The sequence below is a fragment of the Solea senegalensis genome, linkage group LG4 (genome assembly GCF_019176455.1).
Source record: "Solea senegalensis isolate Sse05_10M linkage group LG4, IFAPA_SoseM_1, whole genome shotgun sequence".
Classification (NCBI taxonomy): Eukaryota; Metazoa; Chordata; class Actinopteri; order Pleuronectiformes; family Soleidae; genus Solea; species Solea senegalensis.
Window position 1 is genome coordinate 18176938 of NC_058024.1, and position 27614 is coordinate 18204551.

The following is a 27614-nucleotide window of genomic DNA, read 5'->3' on the forward strand; positions in this document are numbered from 1 at the left end:
CTTCTGCAGCTACCAGGAAACACTGTGGAGTAAGTAAGGCACTTATTATTGTTAAAAAAATAGAGAGAATAAATGTGTTTAAAAACAATGTCATAGTACAATTCAACGACTTGTGTTTAGGAGGGGGAAACAAATGCACACGTCTCATTACAAATTGATGTGATCCTGAATATATTTACTAAAGAAGCAAGAAAACTAGCAGATATGATAATCCGCCTGCGCCCACCACGTCTCTGAGTCACCTCCAACACCTGAACACAACATTCTAGTTTGGAGTGAATAGAAATTCATTAGCAGGAAATTGAGAGGTTGATATAGAGCAGATAGTGCCAGAAAGTGCTGCCAGTCAATGGCGTATTAGCGCTATTGTAAAGGTGCCAAACCCTCTGAATAGAGACAAACTTACATACTGTGTTGCCTTGATGAGGAGGAAAATAAACAGCATTAAGGGCATGAAAAGTGCTGTTAAGAACTCACTTGGAGATGGAGTGACATCCAGACTATTCAAAACACCTGTGGTTCATCAGATGAAACAGTTTCTGAATCACTGGATTAACCAGTGTCAATAGAAACCAAATTCATTATTATAACACAGCCCTAAATTGTACAACAAACTGACACAAAGAGAGAACAAAGTGTAGAACGCCAATCATTTCTGCATCAATGTTCACCAAAATGAATGTCCTGAAGTGACAAGTTAATAACTTATTCTAACTTTAATTAAGGAACTCATTACAGTGAAAGCTTATGTATTGGACTTTCTTCTAAAAATGTGTTTCCTAAAAGGTGCGATCGACAATTTCTGAGACTGATTTGTGTGTTCTGCCGTTCTCTCGGTAACTCAGTCAAAGTGACTCACAACATGCTGCCGCCCGCTGACAGTGGCAGTACCATGGAGAGACAGATTGACAAGATTGTGGCAAAAAGTAATGCTCAATACAAGGAAAAGAAAAAGTAAAACCGTGTATATTCTTAGGAGAGTTTGCATTTCAAGCCCACACATACTGAGGGTGGGATGGCGATGGCACCGCAGGCTGCTAACTTCCAATACTTCAGTGGCTTCATCTGTGCTTTCATCATTACATAAGTTTAAATGGAAAAAATGCTGCTTTTAGTGTTTCACGCAATATACTGTATATATATATAAAAGAAGAATTACAGTATAGTGACTTCCACTTGGCTATAGTTTATGTATTTATGCTGTTAATTATAGGCAATTGTGCAAAAGGTTGAGGTGAGGATTGTGTATAGACCTGTGAACTCTGTCCCGGCTACTGTACAGTATTATGTTTAACAGCATTGGAATAATAAGGGGGGGGGTGTTGATCGTCTGTTTCTTTATTCCCGTCATGCTTTTGTTTCAAGTCTCTTTACTGATGAAGATTAATTTGCAGAGCATGGTGCTCTATCAACCCCAGTGACACAAAGGGCAAAGATATAGACTAATTAAATACACCAGTGCAATTTATATTTCCCATGGATCAATGAGAGTGTGGGATCTGTTAATTAAATCTGTGATAATGTTTACTCATCATAAACATTTCCCATGTTTGAGCACAGCGAGATAGGGAGATAATCTTTTCTGTTTGACAGATTAATTTTAGGGCTAAAGGAAAATGCTTCCAGCTTTCTGTGAGGGTGGTGCTACTGTTCGACGTCTTCATTAAAAGTGGGATATTTTCTGACGGCGCCGACACAAAATGCACTCGTAAGATATAGTGAATGCTCTTTTCAGCAGATGCAAATAAATCAATCGCTATAGCAACAAAACAAAATCTGAATGTGAAGGCTGCTAATAGTCAGGTGTGCAGCAGACTCCTGTGTGGTATACACATCTGCATGGCGCAGGTTATCGCACATAACGGATAAAGAAGAAGTGCCACGTGACTTGAGTGTGTGCCAGAACTTGCAAGCCACACTCCACTCATCTATTGATCTGTGTGCGAGAGAAAAAGTGAGAGACCGGCACACTTAGCCATGTAACTGCAGGCAACAGCCCCCTGCCTGCCCCTCTGTTCCCTGCAGTGGGACTGATTGCTTGTCTCAATCATCCTTTCACCTCCACCCCCATCACTTCTTCCCCTCCACACCGACACACTCACATGAAAACATACTCCCACACACTCTCAACATCTTCTCCTTCTTGTGCTTCTGCCTCCAACATCTCGGCAGCAATCTCTCATGATTTGACGGCCTCTTGTGCTTCATGTGAGGGCTGTCAGAGTCTGCTGCCTTAACCCTGTCTGAAAGTGCTGGGACTGCATGGTAGGAAGCAATTAATCCTGCAGTGAGAAAGCCCATTCATTAGGCAGAGCTTGTGGCTATTTCACAAAGACCCTTCAAAAAACGGTATGGCCACTCAAACAGACATAAAAGATGCACTGGCACACCAGGATATTAATGGACCTCGGGACTCTTGCTAAGTCCCGCTGTGGGGTAATTCTCACTCTTTAGGCCGTTTATTTATTTATTTACTTACTTATTTTTCTCAAGGCCTCATAAACACTACATGCACTCACAAATACTATTTACATGAAACATGCCTTATTGGACTTGGCTTCCATATTGCAACGTGTAAACTAGTGCAGCTTCAGCATCTTTCTTAAGCACGACAACCTGCAGTTTAAAGTGTGTTTGTTTGTTTTTAAACTCCAACATTCGCAGTGACATAGGAGAACACAATAACACACCTCATTTTTATGTTGAAGAATGTGCGTTGCATTGCGTTGAGATTTCAAAACAGGATTGAGAGGATTGATTCTGGGTTCAGCACACACGCACACGCACACGCACACACACACACCAATGGTAGTTATACAGCATGTTTACAGTAAGAGCCTTTAGGCCGGTCCTGGACAAGTTGACGTAACTTGTTTTTCAGCAACAGTGGCCCCAGAAATACCAAAAATGTATGGTCCCGATGACGGAGGCCAGAGAGTTCTAGGATTTGGCCGAAACTCTCTCTTAAGCAAACTGCAGTGCTTGAACCGATGCTGGCCCATAACAAATAAAGTTCTCTTTGTTCAAATGGCATCACGGAGTCTCTTTGCGCACCATCATCTCACCACCTGTTGTTATTTAAAGAAGGAATGCCCGGTAAACGACATCAGGCTACAAAAATGTAACGTTAATGTTGTGTTTTTGTGACTGAAGGAAGGTTAAGATAACAGCGTTACCTCTAATGTGACGTAAACGCTGCTGTGAAGATGGTTTTGGGGGAAAAACAAGTTTTGTGATGTCTAATGGCTCACTAAATCATGCATTAGCCGTTTGTGCTGACCACCATTTAGGGACATTTCGGAGCACGGCGCCCATTTTAAACTAAACAAGACCACGGTTTGGTGCTTATAAAACGCTGAGTAGACTGTGGGTCTCCGCTGAGCGCGGAGCGAAGCTGCCTCCGCCTGCAATGACGAGGAAACCTCTGTGACAGTACACCATCCGTGAAATTAAATAAACAACTCCCTTATTGTAATTACATTTGGTTAAATGGGAAGGCAAAGTGTGGGTGTAAAACAATTAACATGTAATTGTCATCCTGACCAGGTTGGTGCTGATCTATTTCCCCGAAGGGATTCAATGAAATCCATCTCACAACCTTCATGTCTTCCATTTGTTAAGGCGACGCGGACTGTTGTGTCAGGGCGCTCCTCCTGTGATTCCATATAACAATCCACTCAGACCTTTAAGTGAGTTATTCACGTGTTGTGAAATGTTTGATCTAAATGTAAAACATTTACTGCTCTATTAAGTCTAATGACGCAATCAGTAAGCACTGATTTGAGTATCCTGTCTTCTGCTTCCGAAACTTTTAAAATATAAATTATATAATAATTTATATATATATATATATATATATACACATATAATAAAATATGTTATACTTTCTCTCTTCTTTTTTGCCCTTACATTGACCACAATCATTAGATTACATATGAGGTCACTGATAGCGACGCATGCTGAGACAATCGTTTGAGTTGGGTGTACAGTGCACAGGCAGGTCATTAGATTCATACATTTGGAAAATGTTATAACAGTCAAAGAAGCATGTTTGCCATTACTGCTTACTGTTTTTGCATACATTTTAGAGTTTTCCTGCAGGGAAGAGGGAGATCAGTGCACCAGGTTTTAAAGTTTCATGTTGTTTTGAGCATTTAATTGTACATATTTGAATGCTGGAGTAAAAACATCGTTTAATAAAGTGTTTTAAAGATTCCTTGTGTCCTTTTTCTGTCTAGTACACACTGACAAGTGAAACGGTGGTGAGCAAGAAGATGTGGGGGTTTCGCCTCTGGGGTGGACTAGTTTTCTTTTCTTTATTTAATTTTAGTTAGATTGTTTTGTTCTTTCTCTGAATTAGCTTAATAACCTCTGCATGCTCAGATCAGATCCCATTTCCACAGCCAGGTTAAGATTCTAACAGTTTGCAGTGAAAAGAATCGCGTTTGAACTAATGATTTCAGTGTTTAGTGTGTGCAGTGGAGCTCAACTCCTCCTGACCTCATAGGTAGCTGAGGAGCATCTGTGGGGAGGAGGTTGGAGTCGACATAATAAAACTACGTTTCTGTAATAAAAATCAATCAAATCATATCATATAATTCATTTTCATTAGTAATGTTCTGCCGCCAGAACAGAAAAACAAAGACATCTGGTACATTTCCACATAAATCAAACATGATGGGGAAAAATAGCTAATTATATACAGTATGTTTAAATAAAGGCAGGGAACTATGGGTAGTTCAATGATTATCAATGATTCTTATAATAAAAAACGGATGATTCAAGACTGAGCGAAGGTAGAGTAGAACCGATGATTCAAATATGTGTGTAAACATTATATTAATATACATGCTATTGAACATAATTATATTCCTGTGGAAGAAAATAATATTATAATACTAATTGTTACTATGTATTCAGCCAGCACTAGTTTAAATCCATTTCCTGGATGAAAGATGGAATAAAAATGATGATACTTGATGTCTTGACTGCAGTGAGGTTTCCTCTGTCGTGGATCTCCTCCCCTCTATTATTCCCTCACTTACTCTGAAACTCCACTTCTGCATTGCTCACTGTATTTCTTGTCCTCACTGTGTTATTTTATTACCTTCCTTTGCACCTTGGAGCTTGCTCTCCTCACACTCGGTTGTCTATCATGCTGGCCAAAGCAGAATTAACATCATTGCTGTTCTCATGGTAACTTGTCCCCGACACAGCAGTGTTGGCTAAAGGCCGACAACTACAAACATAAATGTGTCAATTTCCTGACATTAGTCGGTTGATCGTAAACTTTTCTAAGTGAAAAAAAAAAACGTTGACATTCATCGCAACACAGCAGCATAATGTCCCTGACAAGTGCTTGAGGCTTCAATGTAGTGGGATAGCATGACAAAGTAGTGCTGACAGTTGTGCTATAATGGAGTCACTCAGTGCACGAGTTAAAACAATGTGCAATGTTTGCACTTTTGCACTTTTTTTACCCACCGTCGTTAATATTCTTTAAAGTGGGAAAGACAAATAAGTTTTTTTCTCGGTTGAAGTGAGTGCCAACATGCATGCTTTAGCTCATCACCTGCTTTTTTTTAATCCATTATTTAATGATAAAGCACTCGATAAATGCAGTAGCTTGTCCATCCAACAGCTATCGATGACTGGATGTGAATATCACTTGAGTTCGCTGTACCAGAGGCGAAGAGTAGCAGTAAAAAATATGCCACTGTCCCTATTAGTATGCCTGCTGTTCTGCTGTTAAAGGTGTGAGCAAGAGGGAAAGTCTGGGGATGCTGCACTTCACTGCAGCCACAGCATCCTCTCAGCCTGACGTTTTTGATGCCACACACAAAACCGTACAGCATGCTCTTCTGGAGAGTCTACAGATGCACAGTATGCTTCATGCACCTCTGTGCCCATACTGTGAGGGTAGGCAGCAGAATGGGAGAATAATACAGTGTCGTGTCTTCTTTCTTTTTCTTTTTTTTTTTATTTATTGTTATGTGCAAGAATGGAGAATCTCAAGGCACAGGGAAGCGAAGTGTCAGGGAAACTTGTGTGAAGCACACACGATGTGTCATGCTTCCCTGTCATTCTCAAAGCACAGATAAAAGACATAGACTTAAAGGCATCGATAATTACACTGTATCTCTACCCACACAGTAAAAAAACATCCAATTGTGTCCTTTCATTTACATCCAGTTTCCTCCTCTGAAAGATTGAATATATTTGTGCCAACTCCCTCGCTGATGGCCTGGGGGATATTAGGAGCCACAACAATACAACTACATACTGCATGCACAACAAACCCAGAATAAATGTGTGTGACAAGGAAGAGTGCTCAAGGCGACACACAGATAGGAAAGGATGGGATATGAGGGGACTCGGGTGGTGAGTGGGCTGAATATGTGTGCCTTCACGGCCAAATAAGCAGATTAATGTCCTCAGTAATGCCATCTCTGTTTTTGCCATTGGATGACAGCACGCACTGATGAACACTTGAAAGGATGACCTCAAGTACTACAGCGTGGTGAGAATTCTGCAGGCTTCGGCCTGGGCAGAGAAGGGCAAGGGTTGTTGGAGGAAGGTGAGGTTAGGGAGATAGAATAAAGAGCTGTGCTGCTCCCTGCTGGGCAGGGTCTGGCCTTTTTTCTCATTCATAAAGGCAGACAATGGCTGAATCTGCTCTATCAATAAGATAATCTTAATTTGAGTAGAAATACAGTATACCATGCAAAAGCATGACTTGAATAAACCTGGCATAATAGACAATTGTAAGACAAACACATGTTCAACTTCAAGTGAACATATTAAATATTTGACACTTTTACTCAGGGGTGTCAAACTCATTTTAGTTCGGGGGTCACATACAAAGTGGGCCGGACCAATAAAATAATAGAATAATAACCTATAAACAACAATATGCAACATACGTGTATAACAAATTACAACACATTAATAACATTTAATCACAGGTAAGTGAAACTGACAAATATAGTTGTTCACATTATGAGCAGACTGTAATCATAATGTGAAATTTTAACAAATTCATCCCGCGGGCCGGATTGGACCCTTGGGTGGGCCGGTTCTGGCCCGCAGGCTTTATGTTTGACACCCCTGCTTTAACCTGTAAAAGCTGTTTCTGGTTGTGAAAATATTGTCATTTTAAAAGTGCATACATTATTTCCTGTATTTGTATGATAAAACAACAAATGTAATGGTGGTCTGAGACTTTGCATAGTTCCGTACACACACACACGCACACAAACACACATGCGCACGCACACACGCGCGCGCAGCGGAACAGTTTGCCATGTCATTTTCGGCAAATAAACTTCAGACGACCCAGCTGAGCGTCTCCTTCCCTCACAGACTAAACATAAGCAGTAACGACAGTTTTGCACTCGGACACTGATGAGGATGCCGCTGAGCCTCTGAATTAAAAATGATGTTATTGTATTTCACCGCATTACATCATTTTGTTTTAACAGAAAAGACATAGAAATCCTTTCTGTGCATGTTTGAGAGTGTGTGTGTTTGTGTGTGTGAGTGAGTGTGTGTGTTCACACACTTACGTAGTGCGATCTTGGCCAAGTGTAGCCGGTTGACCCAAGAGATCTTGCTTAGGGGGTTGGCAGTGTTGAAGACCACCATGAAACTAACAGGACGCCCTGACCTGGAAGAGAACACAAATACAAACACACAGGGTCAGATACATATACACATATTGATTTCTTGCACATGTCTGTCACAAAGTCATTGATTCCATGACTGGATCAGGTCAAGTAGTCATGTGGGGCTGAGGCTTAAGAAAAAGAGATCCCATCATTTAACACTCAAATAAATAAATGAATACTGGATTTAAATCTGAAATTTAAGAGCAAACGGACTTATAGAACATACCAGACAGATATTATCTGCTTCAAACACAAGATTCTCTCAAAAATTAAATTACAGGATGAGGCGTTTTCACTGTGTATTATGAATGGATCAATGTTCTGGGTTTTAGTGCAACTCCTCTTCTTTCCATGCCACCATGACCACTATGGACAACAATCCATTTGCTGTTGTATTGTATCATATGACTAAAAAAAAAAAAAAAAGGAAATATTAATATTAAGTAAAAAACATTTCCCAGTGACATTTCAAAGTTATCACCACTTTAACACAAAATTGAATCCCATAGTTTTAAGGTAGCAGGCAGGATGTCCTGGGGAATTATTCATCAATAATTCCATAATAAGAAAACACCTCTGCGCCTCCTCCTGGGCCAGTTTACAGCCTTTGCAAAATCTGACTGTGTGAGAGGACACTCATACTGTAACTGCTGTTCTACTACTGCTTTGCATAATGTCCCTTAAGTCGAAAGACTGCTGCTCCAGCACTGACAGCAAACTGTTCACACTGCTATAAAATCTAAAGAAAAGAAAGTGTCTGGAGTATTGAAAAGTGGATTTGTTTGAACAGCTGCCCGTTGTGTTCCGTCACATGTCGGATTGTTGACCCTCAGTCTGCCCAACAGAAACTCAGAAATACTGTCTGACTGCCAGCTTCACATTATTCCTTTTTGCAAGTATTTTTTTTTTTTTTTTATGATAAATATCTTAAGATGTCTTCAATTTCTGCTCCTGTGTCTAAGACGCCAAACAATTTTACAGGCATTCTTTCTTTATTTGCTTTTCTCATCTCTCTGTGCTTATACATAGTGTATTTCCACAAGTTCCAAATACATCTTTTTTTTGTTGTTGTCAAACACCAGAACAAATATGAAATAGTGAATGAAGTTTACTATTCGGCCAACTCACTGGTGGTATAACTTTATTAATCAGTCACTGTAACACGTTTCTTGTCTTGGTCTCAACTGCTGCTGTTCTGCTATAGAAAAAGTACATTTTTGACAACAACCCACGATGCACTGGTTCAAAAACAAATCAGTGCAATCCTGTCAAGAAACCAGGCCACCATTTTTTTTTTCATGTCATACATCAAGACTTTTCTGTCAGAATATCTCCATGCCTGCTTGTATATTTACAGTGGTTCCCTCTAGTTGAGGTTTCATTATTTTAGCCAGTACATCCACATGCAGGGCCAGTTGTGATGATTACAAAGCCCGGTTGCAGTAAATGGATTTTTGATGGGCTCTGATCCCTAAATTGCCCCTAATAATTAGGTCCTGCTGGGATCAGACAGATAGTGCAGACCACACAAACAGTACAGGCTCTGATAATTAAGAGCTTGTTGGTACTGGTTCCAATTCAGACCCAAAAGGATGCCTTATGAATGTGTGAGTGTCACAGGCCACCAGTGGTTACAGATTTCACATAACAAAAAAAATGTGCTTCCACTTGAGGAAAAAGGAGAATTTTGAGTCAGTAGTTACGGGAAACGTTTAGCACAATAGGAAATGTACATATTTATTATGTCACCAGAAACCAGGCTGCTATTGGATGATACCAGCTGTCAATCACACTGGTGTCCACCCAAATATGTTTTTTACTAGTGAATACAATTTAGTGGCAAATTAGTGATCGAGACCATTAATTCCATCCGAAAGTGTAGGATCATTTTCCCAAAGACTTTCATTAGACATACAGTCATACCTCTTTTTGCAACCAACAGTCGATCCCTGGTGGCTGTTCAATATACTTTTACTTTCAGTTTGGCCTCATCCAGTACACTGGGAGGCTAAGTCCAATTTTTACATACAGTCTAAGGTTAAGAATTGTTTTTTAGGGTTACGATTAGTTCAGGTTATAAATTAGATTTGCTTTTTTTAAAATCATGTAAGTCACGGACTCCTTAAAATAATCCAATGCTCATCAACAACATGCACTTAAACATGAACAGTGATGATGCCTGATTAAGTGATAGAAGATATAGTACTTGCAGATTTGGGGAAACCTCATAAAATTTTACGTAGAGAGACTTTATGCAGGTTTTTGTTGACGTATAATGGCGTTGACCTTATTTGTAAGAGATTTCAATCTTAGGCTTTTTACCTGATTAATAATGGGTAAAAGTAAAAGGAATACCAAACACAAAAGGTACAAGTTAAAATTATAAAGCAGGAGTAATGCAAACAATTTTCACCTTGAAACTGCAAACTGAAACTGACTCACACGCTACATTCTTTTCAAAGACACCTTTCATAACAAGTGTTTATCACTGATAGGTTTTTGGCACACAATTGATTTAACCTAAAATATACACCAAAACAATCAAATATTCTGACATGAAATCATGACGCGTAAGAAAAAACCCCACATCATTACTCAAAAGTTCTGAGGAGACAGATGTTGTGTCTAATCCACGCATATATTTCCATTACAATTCCACAATTCATTGTTTAACACAGCTGGAAAAATGTAAACCATAAAGAGCACAAACAGACAACCAAATTTGCTTCAGGCGTTGAAACATGTTAGGAATTTGCATTTCTGCCTCTGTCACTGTTTGGTAATTACGGTAAATTTGACAAGCTGTAAATATGATATCACTGTCTGGTACAAGGGCGACACATGGCTCACAGCAAGAGGATCGCCGGGTCGCATCCCGCTTCAGGCCTTTGTGTGTGGAGTTTGCATGTTCTCCCCATGTGTGCGTGGATTTCCTCCAAAATCAGTCCAAAAACATGCAGAGGTGAACTGAACACTCTAAAATGACCACAGGTGTGAATGTGAGCGTGAACGGTCGTGACCCTCATGATGGAGGATAAAGCGGCAGGCAGTGAGTGAGTGTGTGTGTGTGTGTGTGTGTGTGTGTGTGTGTGTGTGTGTGTGTGTGTGTGAGGAGGGAGGGGAATGCTTACAGCAAGAGCCAGGAAATGTGCCAATTAATCACAAGATTGCTGACTGCACCTTTAACAATTAAACCCAGCATAGGAATTTAGAACAACTTAAAATATTCCTTGATGATGCATTTTCCTGTGTGTCACAGACGCAGCAGATTTAAAGAAGTGAACTAATGAAAGACATTGGTGCCAATAGAACCTACTGTAAAGTATAAGATACACATTAAAAGGGCACCGACTGTGCACAAGTGGGCCAGGTACCACTAGTATGCTTGAAGCAGGCATGTCCAAAGTGTGACCTGGGGCCAAAATCAAAATCGGCTGATTTCATGTGGACCTCCGTACATTATTGTTTAGTAAGATATGATTAAGATATGATTAAGATATGCACGAAAGACTTGGTATATTATGGATGATTGATATTCCAATGAACTGTTGATTTTGTTATGGTCTAATATGTCAGTGAAAATAAAATTCTGACTTTATTGAGATTTTGTTTCATGCTTGGCCCCCCACATATTTTTACATGACTAACTCTGGCCTCCATTCAAAACCCTGCCTTGTCACTCAAAAGGCCACTTAAGTGCAGCACTTTCTGTACGTCATGTGTTGTATTTCTGTCTTTTATTGTCACGTTAGCGACTTCATCCAGGAAACTTGTGGCACAGGAACAGGCAGACTGGCACACGCAGCCCTGCTATACTGAGAGAGTCGTGTGGAGCTGGTAGGCTGACGTCATTTTCACACCGAATAGTCCGCCAGACTCGATACGATTGGGGACTTCAATTGCGGGTTGCAACACTGAGCCGGTCCGAGTTTGCGTTCACGCTGCACTTTAGTGAAACAAACAGAACCTTTTGAATAACATATTGAGGCAGCGCTGCATCAACAACCACTAAAGGAGAAGACAAGACAACAATGAGTCCTGTTGCACATTCATACCTCACCGGACGAACCGGACTTTACAAGCAAACAAACTCGAGCTTCGATTATGATGATGGGCTGGTGTGAATGCACCCTTAATCAGCATTGTGTGAACTGAATTTGACCGTGGTTTGAATGATGCAGACATTTATTTATATTTAATAGTTACACACCACAGCTGGCCTCATGCATTCTTCTACAGAGGTTGTAGTATGTGCTAGATAGAGAAACAAGTCCACTTGTTAGACCAGCAGTGTTTAAATATTTGACTCTCTCACCTCTCCCTCCTGTCTACTACAGTGAAAATCACTTCCTAATGATTAGCAGGATAAAGTGAGGCTGGCAACATCAGCCTTGAGCTAGCAGTGACTCAGCCAGCGTCTATGCATTGGCAGGGGCACTCTGTTGTCTGGATTGATCAGGCTTTATTGGAACTAAGAGTAAGCTGTCTGGTCAAGGACAAGATGTCTTTTTAAAGCATTAAGTGGCTTTCCAAAATAATGGCCGTGTCTCAGTCACCTGTACAAGCTATTTCACAGTGATTCAGAGGTGATTAAAGAGAGAAAAGGGAACATGTAATGTGTATGTCACAGTCAGACATCATTAGAAGGTAATTGAGTGGAGAAACAGCCTGGAATTCTATTCCTCTCATACCTGCGGCTGCCGGCTTCATTTTGATTTTCATTTCACTGAGAATGGAGAATAGCAGCGCCATAGCCACACACAGAGAGAAAGAGACCGAGAGCAGAACAAAGTAAGTAAGATCTCCAACTTCCTTGACATGTTAAAAAGGAGGTATAATTCATTCCATTGCCTGCTTAAATATAGCGGAGGAGCAATTTACCAAAGACAGAGATGGGAGACTAAGTGTGACGAGAATACATAAGCTCACTTTGGATTCCTTGGGTAACACCTCATGCCCATATGGCCTCTGTAATTCCTTCTTCCTGTCCACTGATTGACAGCCACAGTGCATGTGTGGTGCACTGCTAGAATGGAGAAATAGACTCATGCGTTATGGCAGAAGGGAGATGACACGAGCTGAGAGGTAAGGAGAGTTAAAAGAGGGAGAGGCAGAACAGAGAAGAGGGGTGAGGGAGCAAAGCCAGGAGACACTCGGGCTGATAAATGTGAGTAGGTCAGTGCCAAAGCACACATGTGACACTAATGTACAAGGATGGGGCAGAGATAGGACTGAGGGATGAGTGGCAGCCTGTCATGCCCTCGTCCTTCAGCTTACCGGCAACCTCCACAGAACCAAACAGTCACAGAGAAAGACTGATCAGCAAGTAGTTTCACAACTTCAAGGAGACAGTTCAATGTCTCCATGAGAGTGTGTTGATCCAATCCAGGACAGACAATCAATCACAGAAAAAAAAGCAAGTTCAGAAATAGTGTGATCTATGGAGGCAACACTGTTTTAACACAAAAATAAAAAGTGGATACAAATGTTCTGGAGATCTTTAACATTTCAGTCAAACCACTACAATGAAACAATATCTGTATACAGTCAGTACTTTTATGACTTTCTGACATGAAAACAGTCAACATCTGCCAGTGATCAGTCACATTATATACATTATATACTGTGTCTATGCATCTGCCTCTTTCACATACCATCATATCAACAAAACATATAACTAATAAGAAGATAAGAACAAAACTAATTCAACAAGGACAGAAGATGCTCTTGGAAGAGCTGGGTCTTCAAGTGCTTCTTGAAGACAGCTCAGTAGGTAATTCCACAAGCGTGGAACGACACACAAAAAGATGAAATTTAAAAAATGGACGTCTATCAACTAAGATGTGCATAAAACATTCACAGCTATCAGCTATGCTAATGCTTGGAAAAAGAATATGTGTTTTACTTTTTTGATGCTGGAAATTGAAAATGACACGGGCGAAAAAGAAGTGAACATGTTTACCCAGGTCTAATGTTCCCACTACTGCCAACTGAAGCTGAAATGGGTCATTTGGTCAGTGAGTAAATTCTGATTAAACAATTTAGTCCTGTAAAAAAAAAAAAAGCAGAATAATTAGGATAAAAGCCAGGATAGTTTATAGTCAATCCTGTTTGACTTAATACTGTTGATCACAAGTAAATATAAATATAACAGATCCAGGTGTTAACCTAATGAGAGATGAGATTGCACATTAGCAACTGCTCTTCAAAGATTAAATTAGAATGTTTCTCATAGTGCCATTATGAAGAAAAATGAAGTGCCTTCATAATTTTTTTGTTTTTTTAAAAAATTTTTTTGGAAAATTGGCAGATAACAGTCATACGGACTGCCTCGACCGAGAGTCTGCGTCTACTGCCTTCATTTCACACATTACTGTATATAGTCCAGTCAAATACCATGCTATGGCCAAGTCTTCTTGTATTTCAGCTTGTGAACAACATATATAATAAATGTGACGGCATCAAATAACTACATCAAATTGAGAGTCTACCAGTATATTGCTTAATGAAGTGTCTGTACCATATAATGAGACATTAAGAGGTGATGATTATAAATCAGTCTATATTAAATGCAGCATGTAGTGAAAAGATAAAACACCTTCTCAGTACACCACCTAAGGGGCTAATTTTCCCAATTAATTTTGTCTAGTCAAGCAGGAACACAAATATCCACTGGAGTTGACCAAAGACAAAATGTGTCGTCCCATCCAGCTTCTACTCCACTGCACCTGATAAAGGGCTAAATGTAGATGAGTGTATCATTTCTTGGTCACTTCCCAATGTGAATGTATCTGCGGGAATCTCTGTCAGGTCAGTCTGGAATGCAAGTGTCATTTAATAGTTCACCCAACAAAAAAAGAGCAGCAGAGACACTGTGACTGAAATCATTTATCAGTGCTGCGAGTGCACAAACGCATTTCCACTTCTAACCCTAACCCTTCAACCACTGAAAGCAGGAAAGAAAATTCTATTTTTTGGAATGATCTGGGAAAACCCTGCAGTCCAGACAATAAGATAAGGTCACAAGGATTCTCCAGATTCTCTGTTTGGACAAGGCTTTCCACCAGAATGAATGAAAAACTGAGCTCTAACCATTGGCCTTATACAGGAAGCCTGCACAGCCTACATAAAAGGACCTATCTTAAAAAAAAACGGCTTCAGGCTTACAATGCTGCTCCTTTATGTGTGTAATGCTAGTGGGCGAGGAGGATGAGGAGGATGAAGCACATTTGGTTGGACTGTGAATTTTGAACTGTGTATCTATCAGTTGCTGGTGTGTATTATCTGCGTGTCTGTGCTTGTGGTTGTTCAAGCAGACGCTTTTAAAAGAGGATGTTAATGAACTGCTGTCACACGTAGGCTGGTGCCTTTGAGGCAGCAGTCAGGATTCTCTCCACGTACTCATTCTGTTTGCAGTACAGAGGCTGTGATGTGCTGCCTGACTGCAGAGAGTTGCTTGCGGCCAGACAGAAGGGGACCAACTCAGTACAGGGGGTCCCTGCTGTGGTGCCACTCTCTCACCAGCAGAGCAAAGGCTCGGCTCTGCGTGTGAGTGTGTGTGTGTGTGTGTGTGTGTGTGTGTGTGTGTGTGCCCCTGACACTTTTTCTGTGCATTTCTTTGTCTAAAATGTATGTTTACCCATGTGCAGGTGCATTTGTCAGGAGGAATCATGTGTGAATACATGCAACAAGCACATCCAACACATCCCTGGAAGCACTATTGTGTCCTGCAGATTGTTAATCACATTTGGAACAAAACCGTGAACAATCACAGGGGAAAATGAATGAATGAGTGTGCGATTGCCTGAATGTGAGATGGAGCCAGTCTGCCCACTGGTCTCCGCTCCAATCTGCCACTTCTGCATCCTGGGTAGTGTCAGAGAATGGTTTGGATACCCGCTGTTCCACCTGTCACCCCAAGCCCCGAGGCTCACTGCCTGCCCAGCTACCCGACTCTGAGGCCCAGCCTCAATTAGATTGCAATGACACAACCAGAATTGACTCCTTTTGTCTATAGGGAATTTCTCCCTTTTTTGCTGACACTGTAATATTTTTTCTTTTCCACAGAAACTCTGTGACCATCTTCAGTCATGCTTTTGCCGCATTGTCTTGTATCATTTGGCTTTTGAATACAAGTCTTTTCTTGGACGTTTAGAGATCTCAGCTGCTAATAACATTATCATAGACACACAAAAAAATTGGGTTTCCTCTTAAAGGATAATTTAGGGACTCTCGTGTAAGTATGGCATCTGGCTCCACCAAACATCTGAGTAAGCAGATTGGCCCTGCAGGCCTGGTGTGACAGCCGACGAGAAAACTGGGAGATGTGGGAGAACTGATCTGCACAGCTCTGCTGCTCAAGCTGTCACTTTAGCTTGGCTTGGCACCGTAAGATTCTCCCTGGCTCTAAAACATTAGGCCCACTCTTCTGACTGCCACTGACCTGCCGGCACTGAGCCAAGTCTTTCATGGGGAGGTCATTCATCACTTTCACACTTTCTTTCTGTCCTCTCGCTCAGCAGGTCCTCTCTTTCTTTGTCTCTCGCTCCGTCCTCTCCTGCCTCTTTCTGATCCAATCCACACGAGAAGTCACAAAATGGGAACCATTATATTGTGACATTACTTACTATTCCCGGTTCCTGTGGAGCAATCTGAGCACTCACAGCTTTCTCTTTTTACATATTTGTCCTTTCAAGGAGGCATTAAGCCATGCAGAAGTGGCTCCATCCACCAGAATCCACTTCAACATGTTCACACAACCATTTAAACATCCTCTGAACAGCAAGGTAGCCCGCTGTAGATTGCATATGCAGTACTTGCACATGTACAGCGGAGATAAACTGCAGCTGTTAGTGTTTGGAATGATGAATTACAAGTGGTCATTTCTGTATTGCAAGTAATGTACTTTAAAACCAAAATACCACTTGGGGACTATTAGGAAATCATTTCCCTTTCAAACTAGGTTATTAACGTTCTTATCACAGATTACTCTTGTGTACTCTCTTATAAACTCTAATACAAAAGTGCAGCACATTTGCATTGGATTACCTTACAGTCAAGAGGTGAATTATGGAACTGTGAAGAAGAATATGCCACCATGGCAAATGCTTACTATTGAGCTTTTGTTTAACTTAGAAAGGTTGTGTTTTAATGTCGGTAAAAGGCTGGAAAGGGAACATTTACTGAACATTATTCATTATTCCACCCAAGTATTGGAAGAAATGAATCAGGTAATTACCCTCACATGACAGAATAAACTGCTCTCGCCTCAAATTTGCTAAAGGTCAGTGTGTCATGAGGGCCCAGTGATACAAGCGCATGTCTGTAAACCACAACATCCTGGACTTTTTAGTCACCAACTGTAATTTGTCCAGTTCTTATTTTTCTACACTTTCCAAAACTATCATTTATTTTCATCTTCCTCTTCTTCTTGGTATCCTGTTTAGTTCGCATAGCTTGTGTTTTCAACCCAGCTAATATAATCACTCGATATCTGAACAAAATGGACGAGAGGATGAGATTACTTCAATGACACGGCAAGAATAAACTCATCAGGTACAGATGACAAGCAAACAATTTACACTTACTAGTGCAACAATAACCAGGAGTTACATAGCGCTAAATGCAGGCGATGCACGCCATGATAAGGCTTGGACAAAATAATCTTGGAGACATTATTTGAAGGTTGAAATCCTGCATTGTGTGGCTTTAAGTTTCAGCCTTCTACTTCTGCTTTAAGTAATTGAACAGGAAAAAGCAAAACATCACATTGACATATTATATTATATATATATATATATTATAATATTTAGACAGTTTAGAGGTGTTTCTACACCTTCGCTGGCATCCACTTATACATTTGACAGACTGAACCCCAGTCTATATCAGGTGAAAATTTAAACAATATTGTTGAGACTCTAATTAACCTGTACTTAGCACATCAATAAGGAGACTGCTGCAATGCAGTGTAAGCGAGCATGAAAGAAACAAATAAAGAGAGCTGAATTTCTTGACTTTTACGCATCAATTTAATCTACATCAACAGAGATGATGGGAAAAGTCAACAAACGGAGTGTCATGTCTGGTTTCCTCCGCACAAGACTCAAGTAGTTCAGGCTTCTTTTCATTCAATCAGAAAATCAAATTTCTCACACACAGAGAGAGAGAGGGAGAGAGAGGGAGAGAGAGAGAGTGCTTTAGACACTTTCATGTGTCCTTCACTGAGGAGAGCCTCCTTTCTGTCGTACAGCCCGGATCAGTGACATGCTGCAGCGACGGTTGTCATGAAAAAGTTCTCCCAAACTTTACACAGAATCACTGAAGAGCAGCTACAGTAACCATCAGAAAAGCAGCAGAAAAGTGCCTCAGCACAATGCCGTCTCTGAGCTCTCCCGGCAGTTGCTTTGACCTCATGGCTTGGTATTTGCTCTGACATGCATCATGTATTCATTATCAGCTGCACTATTCACAAAAATCCAAGGTCAAAGCAAAGGGTCTAAATACCTACACCAGCATGGTTCAGTTTTACCTTTTTAAGAAATTTGCAAATGCTATACTGTGCGTCCCTGTGTCTGCAGAGTGTAGATAGATGAAAGGAAAAATGTTTGTGTGTGTGTGTGTGTGTGTGTGTGTGTGTGTTAGGATGCCACTGAACAAAATGTGAAAAACAGACCTGGAAATGTGCTAGTTACGAGCAGAGGAAAACCTTTTGATGTTGTAGTTTTTGCCTATTTGTTGCCATTTCAGTTTCTCAAACCCAAAAAGTATATGCTGTATTTTGACTTTGTTCATCAGTATATATATATATGACACTACTCACTTATCTGGTCTGCCGGGCAGCTGAAGACGCAGGCGACATTTGTTAGCATTCTGGATCTGTTCCTCTTTGATGCGAATGAGCCTCTGCAGAGCCAGACACCAGTCCTGGGCCACAGTTGTGTTCAGGTTCTTTGATGGAAAAAGAGACACAGTTATCACTTGTTTTTCAGCTATGGCATTTAATAGCATCCTGACCACGGGGTCTTCTGTCGAGGCAGTTGCACATTAACTCACAAGCTGAGAAACAACAACATAAACATCAGTTTTTTTATTTGAATCTACATGCTCGTGTCATTTGGTTTCGCTAAAATGAGGTGCTAAATTCACCTCACCACCAGCAGCATCCATTTAACAGTTAAGCCTAGACCCTCAAGTCAAATAGAATCAAATCAATTTTCTGAAGTTAATGATCTGTGCAGAAGTATTTTGTCTATTTCTTGGGTGGACAATATTACAACTGGGATGGAAAGTGAAAATTGGTCATTTAGTGCCAAGCCAATATCACTTCTCCTGAGGACACTGTGCTCATTAAGTGAAAGAAGGCAAAGGTGCCACCATTAGCCTGAGAGGCTCTTTGGTGATTGTTGGAGTATCTGACTGTGTTATGTAGTGAATGGTACAGCTAACGTGCTCATGTCGGACTTCTGGGAAGTGTCCCGGTTTGATTGGAAGAGGGGGGGAGAGCACCAGTTTCCTTTATAACATCAGAAAATGACACTTCTCTCAAATGCATCAGAGGGAACACATCATTCCTCACTGTGTGACAGTTGATGTGGCAATGCATGCAAGGCTCGACGCTTTTACAAATTAATGATTCAAGGAGCGTACGAGACTGCACTTTGATCACATTTTAAAACATCCGAATCCTTTGCAGCGTCTTTACAGGGAATAGCAGACGGAGATTTCCCAGTGGTTATCTTTGTACCAACCCAATTTGACGTCAAGGTTTGCATCAAATGCAGCAAGTTAAATGAACCGTGCATACACTTCAGCGTTGTCTTTGTTGCCTCTGTGATTCCTCGGGTTGATCTCAGGACTTAAGAGCTATTACGGGGTAAGCTGCCATTAACCATATCCACTCAATATTTCGTTTATTTTTCCTTCAACATCATGAGATAACTCCTTTATAAATAATGTGTGACTCTGATTTCACTTTTTAGAGTTGAAAAGTAGCGTGTTTGAAGGTCAGTTTGTGAGCAAGTACGCTTTAAAAATTGGAAGGAACAAAGCTGACCGAGGACTAAGGAAAGAAACCTAAGTCTATGAGATATTGCCTGTCGGCCAAATATTTTACATTGCATGTATACAGTTTGTTGTGAGATAGGTAGGATACACAAATAGGTCACCCTCAACCCATAAACATGCTACTGTCAATTGTTCAAGTTCACAGGTTTTACAAAAGCAAATATTTCTTTTTTTTAGCAAGTCAGCACACAGTATCCACAGTGACCTTTATTTATTTAATTATTATTTTCATTTGTAAGTATAAATCGCTGAATATTACTAAATGTCCCTTTCACCCCCACTGTGAACCTGAAACTCTGTCCTTGCTCAGTATAAGTTTGGTGAGTGAGTGGGAACAAAAAAAAAAGAGTGATGTTGAACTGAGGCTCAATAAAGGGTCAGTTTTTAGAGAATAAAAAAAGAAAAACAGTAAAACATCAAAATTCAAATAAAGCTGCATTAGATTTAATTTATACATATCATATTTTCAAGTTTCGTAATACCGGTTTGCACTTCCAGGCCACCGTACTTTTGGTCTGTCAAGAACAGATATCGATTATAATCAGTATGTTATTGTTAAGCTGAGCATATCCTCAAATGACTTTCTTATAATCACTGTTACCTGGTATGTTCCCTGCAGCGTTCCCACCAGAAGAGTGACCTCCTCCACCACAGAGAGGTCATGCTGCAGTTCCTGAAGCTCCTGGTAAAGACGTGGAGGGCCCAGGATCGCTTTACCTATGAGATTGGGGAGCACACAAAGTGTATGTGACAACTGATTGCATATTTATGAACTAGTGGCATCAAAATGTATGCGAGAAATAGGAGAGACAGGACGGGAAATAGGAAAATGGAGAACCATAGCAGAGAACATAAACCCTGAAACTTCCAGATAGGTCACTTAGGATCGACTCATGTAAAATAAACTCGGTGGGAAAGAAGATGAAGTTGGTACAGACTTGACAGTAAAGACTTGTGCGCTGCAATATTGCAAATGTTGCACACTTACACACATACAGGGTCACCCTGCAGGTGCCCAGAGAGGTGGTTGTTATAGCTTAAATTTGAAAATAAATCAATGAAGAAAGAAATAAATAAACAACAGTGTGACATGATGATGATGAGGTGTGCCAGCAACCTCAGGACCCAACTTCTCATGCGGATCAGATTACTTGCGATAACTCACAGAGAAATTTGAGATTAATTGCAAAATACCGCATACAAATGAAGAAAATACCCTCGACACTACAACATTTCTTTTTTTTTTTTGGATGTACAGATTGAAACTCCTGTAACAGGTTTGATGTGTAGACGGACTCATCATTATTTGTTGAACTGAGTCACTTTATTATTTATTTTAAAAAAAAGATGAAGAAACTATTATTTGGAGCTATGATGCACTTTTGCTAGTCAAACGGAATGCAGGTGTCTCATTAGACGCAAAATTCAGCATCGATTTGAGGCCCGCTCCCTTAAAAAGTCTCTCTCCCACTGCTGTGAATCGATATCTATGTCTCTTCCTGTCGGCCATGCTCAGACTTCACTCCCCTGGCCCACATCTACCCAGCAGCAGGTTCCATAAGAACTGCCTAATTAAATTCTGCTGGTAGATTTTACTCCATAGCTGTCCTGCACTGTCACGTCGCTACATAATAGAGTAGCAGAAGAGCTGAGCCAGTAGGTAAGCTTAGTGAGGCATGCTCCTCCAGGGGGACCTGCAACCTTTTGTCTCGCCACGTGCATAAATGGAGTGAGAGTAAAACCGAAAGAGGAAAGGCATTGAGAAAAGAGCAGTGGGTTGTTCTTTTTAAAAGCTCCATTGTGGCTTTCGGTGTGTTTATTGGGATATTTGACACAAGCCGCCAATGGCATCTGTCATCTGTGCAGCAAAATCAATAGCTGAGACATTCAAATATGAAGGGGGTGTGTTGCAAACCGCAAGAACAATGTCCACTTGTCCACTCCGAAGCGATTGTCTGGACCTCGGTTCAGATTTGTTAGGTCCTCTGGGGCCCGCTACTGGCAACAGCCCGAGAGGTGAATGTGCTGAGTTGTAATCCAGCGTAATCCCGTTGGTGAGGCAGGATATGGTTTTCACACTCAGACATGGGTATCCACAGCAACCACCAGGCACGTACAGTAGCTCACTGGCGTAGAGGTCCAGAGCTCAGAGAGTCCATCCCTGCTTTCCGTGGACTAAGTCGACAATTTAGCTACTGCGCCGGATATGCTAGCCAGTGAATTTAAAGACAATGCAGCTGTCACACCTAAATTGAAAACCTTGACTGATCCACAGCCAAGGCCCACTGGTGGGCTTCTAACAAAAGCCTGCAATTGTGATAACAGGTCAAAAAAGGAGCATCAATAAGGGACTTGTAATGAGGGCAGAATGACGGTAAAACAGTATGGGAGTAAACAACTGGCACAGCTGGCGTTCAGGAAAATGTCACATATCTGGCAGGTGTGTGGAGTGTTGGAAACAGGGAAGGAGAGCGACAGCCTAACAGAGACACAGGACGAGACAAGGGGGGAGAACTGGAATAAGAATCCATCCTCAGTGATCTGAACACATAAGTTTAACCATTAGAAATAGAGATCACATGGCGATCAGTGCTGCTACAGATCAGACGACATGAGCTACGGTCTTTGTCTCTTATCCATTCGAGAAATGTGAACACGTGTCCACAAACCACCTCCCAATGTGGTTTCTGTGACGGAGTCTGGACACGCGGGACGCATTCAAGACAAGTTGGGACTTTTTACACCTTTACCTGGTGAGATTTGTCCATGATCAGATCACTCAGGATGGATGTTAATAACAAGTCTGATCAGGGTCCAACAAACAGTCCTACAGACTCTACTGTGAGCCGCAAAGAGGCGGAGCAAGATCTACACCTGTTTAAATGACATCACAGGGGCCGAAACTGGAAATATATGGAACAGATGTTAACACATATTTACTGTATATGATAAAGGTAAACGCACCATGTAATAATGTTTGCAGTTAGACTCAAGAACAGGAAGAGCGACAGGAGCACTAACCTCAGATGATCCTCAAACCGTAGAGCAAAGCAAAGTTGTGAGTACATGAGCACAAACTACTCGGAAAAAACAGCAAAAAGTTAATCCAGAAAGAATCCAAGCCAGTTCTCGAGCCAGTTGCCGCTTGCTGAGCATGACACGGTACCTCTGAAGAAGGCACCATTAATAATATTTAAGTCATGGAACAGGAGGTTTAAAAAGCCTGTACCATTACATCCTGATAAGGTTTTGTATCTCCCTTTTCCCATGGCACATTTATCTGGGATCTCGTCAAGCTCTGTATACACCGCAGTTTTGCGAGGTTCGAGAACGAGTGTTTCGACCACAGATTCCTATCTACTGTTTCTGGCTCTCTAATTGGGCCTGGAAAGGGAAGGAATAATCTCTGCAGATTGATGACTCTACTCTAGATGTGTTTGTGGTCTATCAGAGAGTGAAATGAGACTGTGGGGATGATGCAGCAGGGGGCTCTCTCTCCCCCATATCGCTCTCCAAGATAAAACACCCCAGACAGATGGGAACAAGTGACCGTCATCACTATCCTCCTCACAAACACATCCTCAATCAGAGTGGCAAACAGCACAAATGCATCTCCGCCCCTCAGTGGGACACTGGAGAACAGAAACAGATTAGCCTTGCTGAGTCAGAGGAAGGTGCTGCGAAAAGTCAAGTCAATCCAGTTGATGAGATTAACTAAGGTGACACATGTGGGAAAGAAATCAGATAGGACTGGTCAGTGTTTTTGGATTTTACCTGAAGTGCAGGCACCACTTGGCCGCCTCGCCCCACTCTGCTGAAAGACGGTATCTTTGCATTGAGAGCCCTCTTGGCCCACCTCTACAACCTGCACCTGCTGCAGAGGGGCACTCCACTTCATGGTGTACTTGGGGCCGACGGGGACGAGGCTGCTGATGTCTGGTGGCCCCCTGGTGGAGATCAGAAAGTAAAATTACAACCTCATTTAAATCCCTTCCCCATCCGCAATCTGCTAACAGCACTACACGCAACCTTTGAAATGTCACCACGATGACTTGGGAATGGAAATTAGAATCTATAAAAAAAATTCCCATGTTCCCCACCAAATTGTACCTCTAGCTGTGAGGAGGAGTTCATTGCTATTCATGTATTCCTGTAATCACATAGACAATCAACATTGTGATCAGTTTGTCAAGATCCTGGAGGGCAGACAAAGTCAACTTCAGGACACTCTAAGTTGAATGAGACAGAGCAATAATTACTTTGAAGGCTGAAGAAGAGAGCTTTAAGCGACATCTCTGACAGGAGCTTTGCAAAATAAACAAAATCTCTTTCCTGTTTACTTCTCTCAAGAGAGAGGGGGGGAAAGAGAAAGATGTGATCAGCAGTGCTGTCACAGAAAATAAATTGGAAGGAAACTGAAAAATGTTTTATGTCAGTAATCTGAGGCTCCTCTAGTTGTATTTAGGCATTCTACCATTTGTGTAATGCTGATAAAGCTCCTGCAACTCCAGATAGTGCCCAAAACCCCGAAGAGCTATTTCTCTTCACTATGCAGTTCGCCAAAATATCTTTGAAAAACCTGGGGCGCCACATTAGAGCCCTGTGCCTCCTAATAACTGTGTAGTTTAACAAATTTTCCTTAAAACTTACACAACTTCATGCTCCAACTGAGAATTATGGACACATTATTTAGTATTCTTGAAAGCGAGGGTATATAGCTCAGTCTGCTACACAAGTGGGACTTACTTGACATTTATGTTTGCACAGATGAGTACATCATCAAAGAGGAAGACCTTTCTCTCCTTTGACTTCAGGACTTGTCCCCGATCGCCATACACAGTCTCAATAAGTGTCTCACAAAGGACCAGTGACCCCTGCTCCGCATTCAGTTGCTAAAAGGGACACAGAAATCAGATCAGAGGCAGAGGAGACAGCATTACAAAGGGCCAGTACTAAAGAGTGCAGTGCCTGGAGGATACAGACTTGTAGGAACTGGCATCTCAACAGGGATTAGCAGAAGTACATTCATGCAGCTGAAGGTCATTTGATGTCTGCATATGTTTACACACATATACTGTAGAATATCTGAACTGTTAACTTTGGGTACCCCGACAAACGCTGCACATCCTCTCTACCGTCGCCCTGCACCTGTTTGAAGTGATGAACAGCCAAAACGAAAGGCGACCTTGAATTCAGTGGGGCCGTCAATCTAAATTCTTCTTTGCCGCTTTGTCAGGGATGTGGATTAACAGTTCACCTTAACCACTGCCACAGAGTCCCAACAGACTCAGGTGGGTTAACAGGATGATTTCCACCACCACAGGGGGAAACTACACAGGACCACTTGCTGTATGCACATGTTTCCAGAAAACACATGCACCTAGCAGCTGCCATAAAAAAACACCATACACACATACGTCGCATGGTCTGATGAAACTATGGTTTGGGAGGAAACACGAGCCCTGTGTGTGGTGTTAAAAGAGAACTCCACAGCAACATGAAAATATTGTCTCAAGGTAAAGTAGGGTTTAGGGGGCATCATGATTTCATGCGGCTTTGCTGCCTCAGTGCCTCTGGGCCTGGGAAGCTCAGCATCATCCAGGGGAAAAATAACTCATAATATCTTACAGGAAACAGTTCAGTTGGCAGGTTGATGATGACAATAAATGGTATACAGAACAACAACAAAAAACATATTTAGAAGAAGTTCACTTAGAATCAATAGTGGAATTATAGCAAATTATAATCCCAGAATGTCCTCAGCAGATTGTAATTATAAGACACAGTGGTGTAATGTGTATAATGTCTATGTGTTCTATGTCAGTTTTCCAAAACATGCAGGTTAGGTTAAGGTGGTGTGACTTTGAACATGAATGGCTGTCAACTCTGTGACAGACTGGCAAGTTGAGCCCCGCCTCTTCCCCAATCTTCCCCACAGTGATTGGCTCAGTCCCCCGTGACCCTTAAGAGGATAAGAGGTAAAGCTAATAAAGCTTGTAAATGATTGCATGAAAGGATCATGAATATGCAAATCCATCTTCATCTACATCTTCATCCACTCCTGCAGCTCAGCCTTAGTTCATCAAACACATAAACCTCTGCTTAGTTTCTGTTTTCGAGTGATATAATTGTATGTCATTTGGAACAAATATTTAAAAAACCAGAGCAAAAATGACTTTTGTTTCTTCTTAAACTAAATGAAGCAATTCATGTTTGGTCCTTGAAACACATGGTGCAAAAGTTACTGAACTATGGGACCACGTGTGCAACATAATCAATCCTTATCATAGTAACTACCTCATGGATTCAAACCCTCACCCATTGTTATACCACAATCTAGAGCAGGGGTGTCAAATGTATGGCCCATGAGCCAGAACCGGCCCACAAGTGGGTCCAATCCTGGCACCCCAGAATGGATTTGTGAACATTTGTAAATGGTTCACTTAGGCATAATATTGTTGAAATTGAATATTTTTCTCAATAAATTTCAGGTTGTTCATAATATGTTTTGTAAAACGATACTTAAAATGAGTTTGACACCCCTGATCTAGAGTCTTCAATTAAACTATTCACAGGCTGCTTGACTTTGGACTGTAGGAGGTTGCTGGAGTACACGGAGAAAACCCACGCAGACACAAGCAGAAAATATCAGGATTCAAACATGAAGTAAATGATTTAATTCAAGAGAGCAATAACTTTGATTCAGATTTTACATGTGGAATGTGCAGTCTATAATTGCAGTATGTGCTAAGTCCAGCCCCTCAAACACATACACACAGTCACAGAATCCATTTGTGTGACAGTATGTTGGCAAACGCAGTGCTTTCCACTCGTTCCATATGTTCTGCAAAAGGAAATAGCAACACAAAGCTCTTTTTAATCACTTTGATCCTGCTTTTTTTTTTATGGCTGCCTGAATCAATACTTTTAGTTTTATGCATACTGCGCCAATCCAGGGCCAGGCTCGTAACAATTTTAGTGAAGCCACTAAGCTGCAAGCAGCAGGTTATGTCCAAGTGAAGCCCTCACATCCTGCTACTTTGATATTTGTGTTTGTTTAAAAGGCACACATTTAAGAGAATAATGAATCTCTCCGCTGTGTTCGTTCTACAACCTGCAGTGCAGTAACACCTTTGACCACATTTCACAGAGGACAATGTTCTATCTGCAGGCAATCTGTTGTTGGTTTTGGCAGAGGCTCGCATAACACACAAAGTTAATCTAAATGAAGCGGCCAAAAAAACATACAGCTCCCGCAAGAGGTTGGGCCGCCATAACAAAACAGTGCAGGCATTGATGGATACAGGGGCATGCGCACGTGTAAGTGTGAGTCAGGTGTGCAAGTTTGTGTGATTGTGCGTAAAAAATAAAACCATTCTCTCTAGCATTGTTATCTGTCCTCTTCTGGTGACTGAGATACTTTGAGACAAACAATGAATATTTCATTGGATGCTTATGGGGCAATAGAGCAGACGATTTCCTATTGGAATTCTACTGTGTCACCGCAGCAAATGGAATTCTGTGTGGAGTCGGGGAGATTGGCCAAATCAGCTCATCTCAAAGTCCTGGAAAGCAAGGGCTGATAGAGAGAAATAAAAAAATAAAAAAATGGGGACGGGGGACAGGGGTGAATGGAGGAGGGCAGACAAAGACGCAGCCACACAAGAGAAAGAGAGCATGAGTTTGTAAGTGGAGAGAGAAGGAGTAGCCTTACACACCTCTGCACAAATAAGACTAGAAAGCAGAAGAGTGAGCATCAGCGTACGAGTGGGGAGGCAAGGAGGAGTGAGAGGGAGAGAGGCGGCACGAGAGAGAGATAGCGCTCTTACTGTTTCCAACTCAATGACTCATTTACCCCCTAATTTTTCTTATTCAGAGCAGCAT

The 27614-nt window shown here is 41.3% G+C and overlaps 1 protein-coding gene across 2 annotated transcripts in view; it reads right to left on the reverse strand.

Annotated features, from left to right (window-relative positions):
- The window catches only part of arhgef10la (Rho guanine nucleotide exchange factor (GEF) 10-like a), a 99240-nt gene that overhangs the window by 44272 nt on the left and 27354 nt on the right, over positions 1-27614 (reverse strand). For both annotated transcript variants that reach the window (XM_044023705.1, XM_044023707.1), the window contains 5 exons: positions 24477-24622; positions 23505-23677; positions 20332-20447; positions 18487-18614; positions 7566-7666 (listed from right to left, as the gene is read on the reverse strand). In XM_044023705.1, the coding sequence (XP_043879640.1) occupies positions 7566-7666; positions 18487-18614; positions 20332-20447; positions 23505-23677; positions 24477-24622 (664 nt within the window). The remainder of the gene's footprint in view (positions 1-7565; positions 7667-18486; positions 18615-20331; positions 20448-23504; positions 23678-24476; positions 24623-27614) is intronic.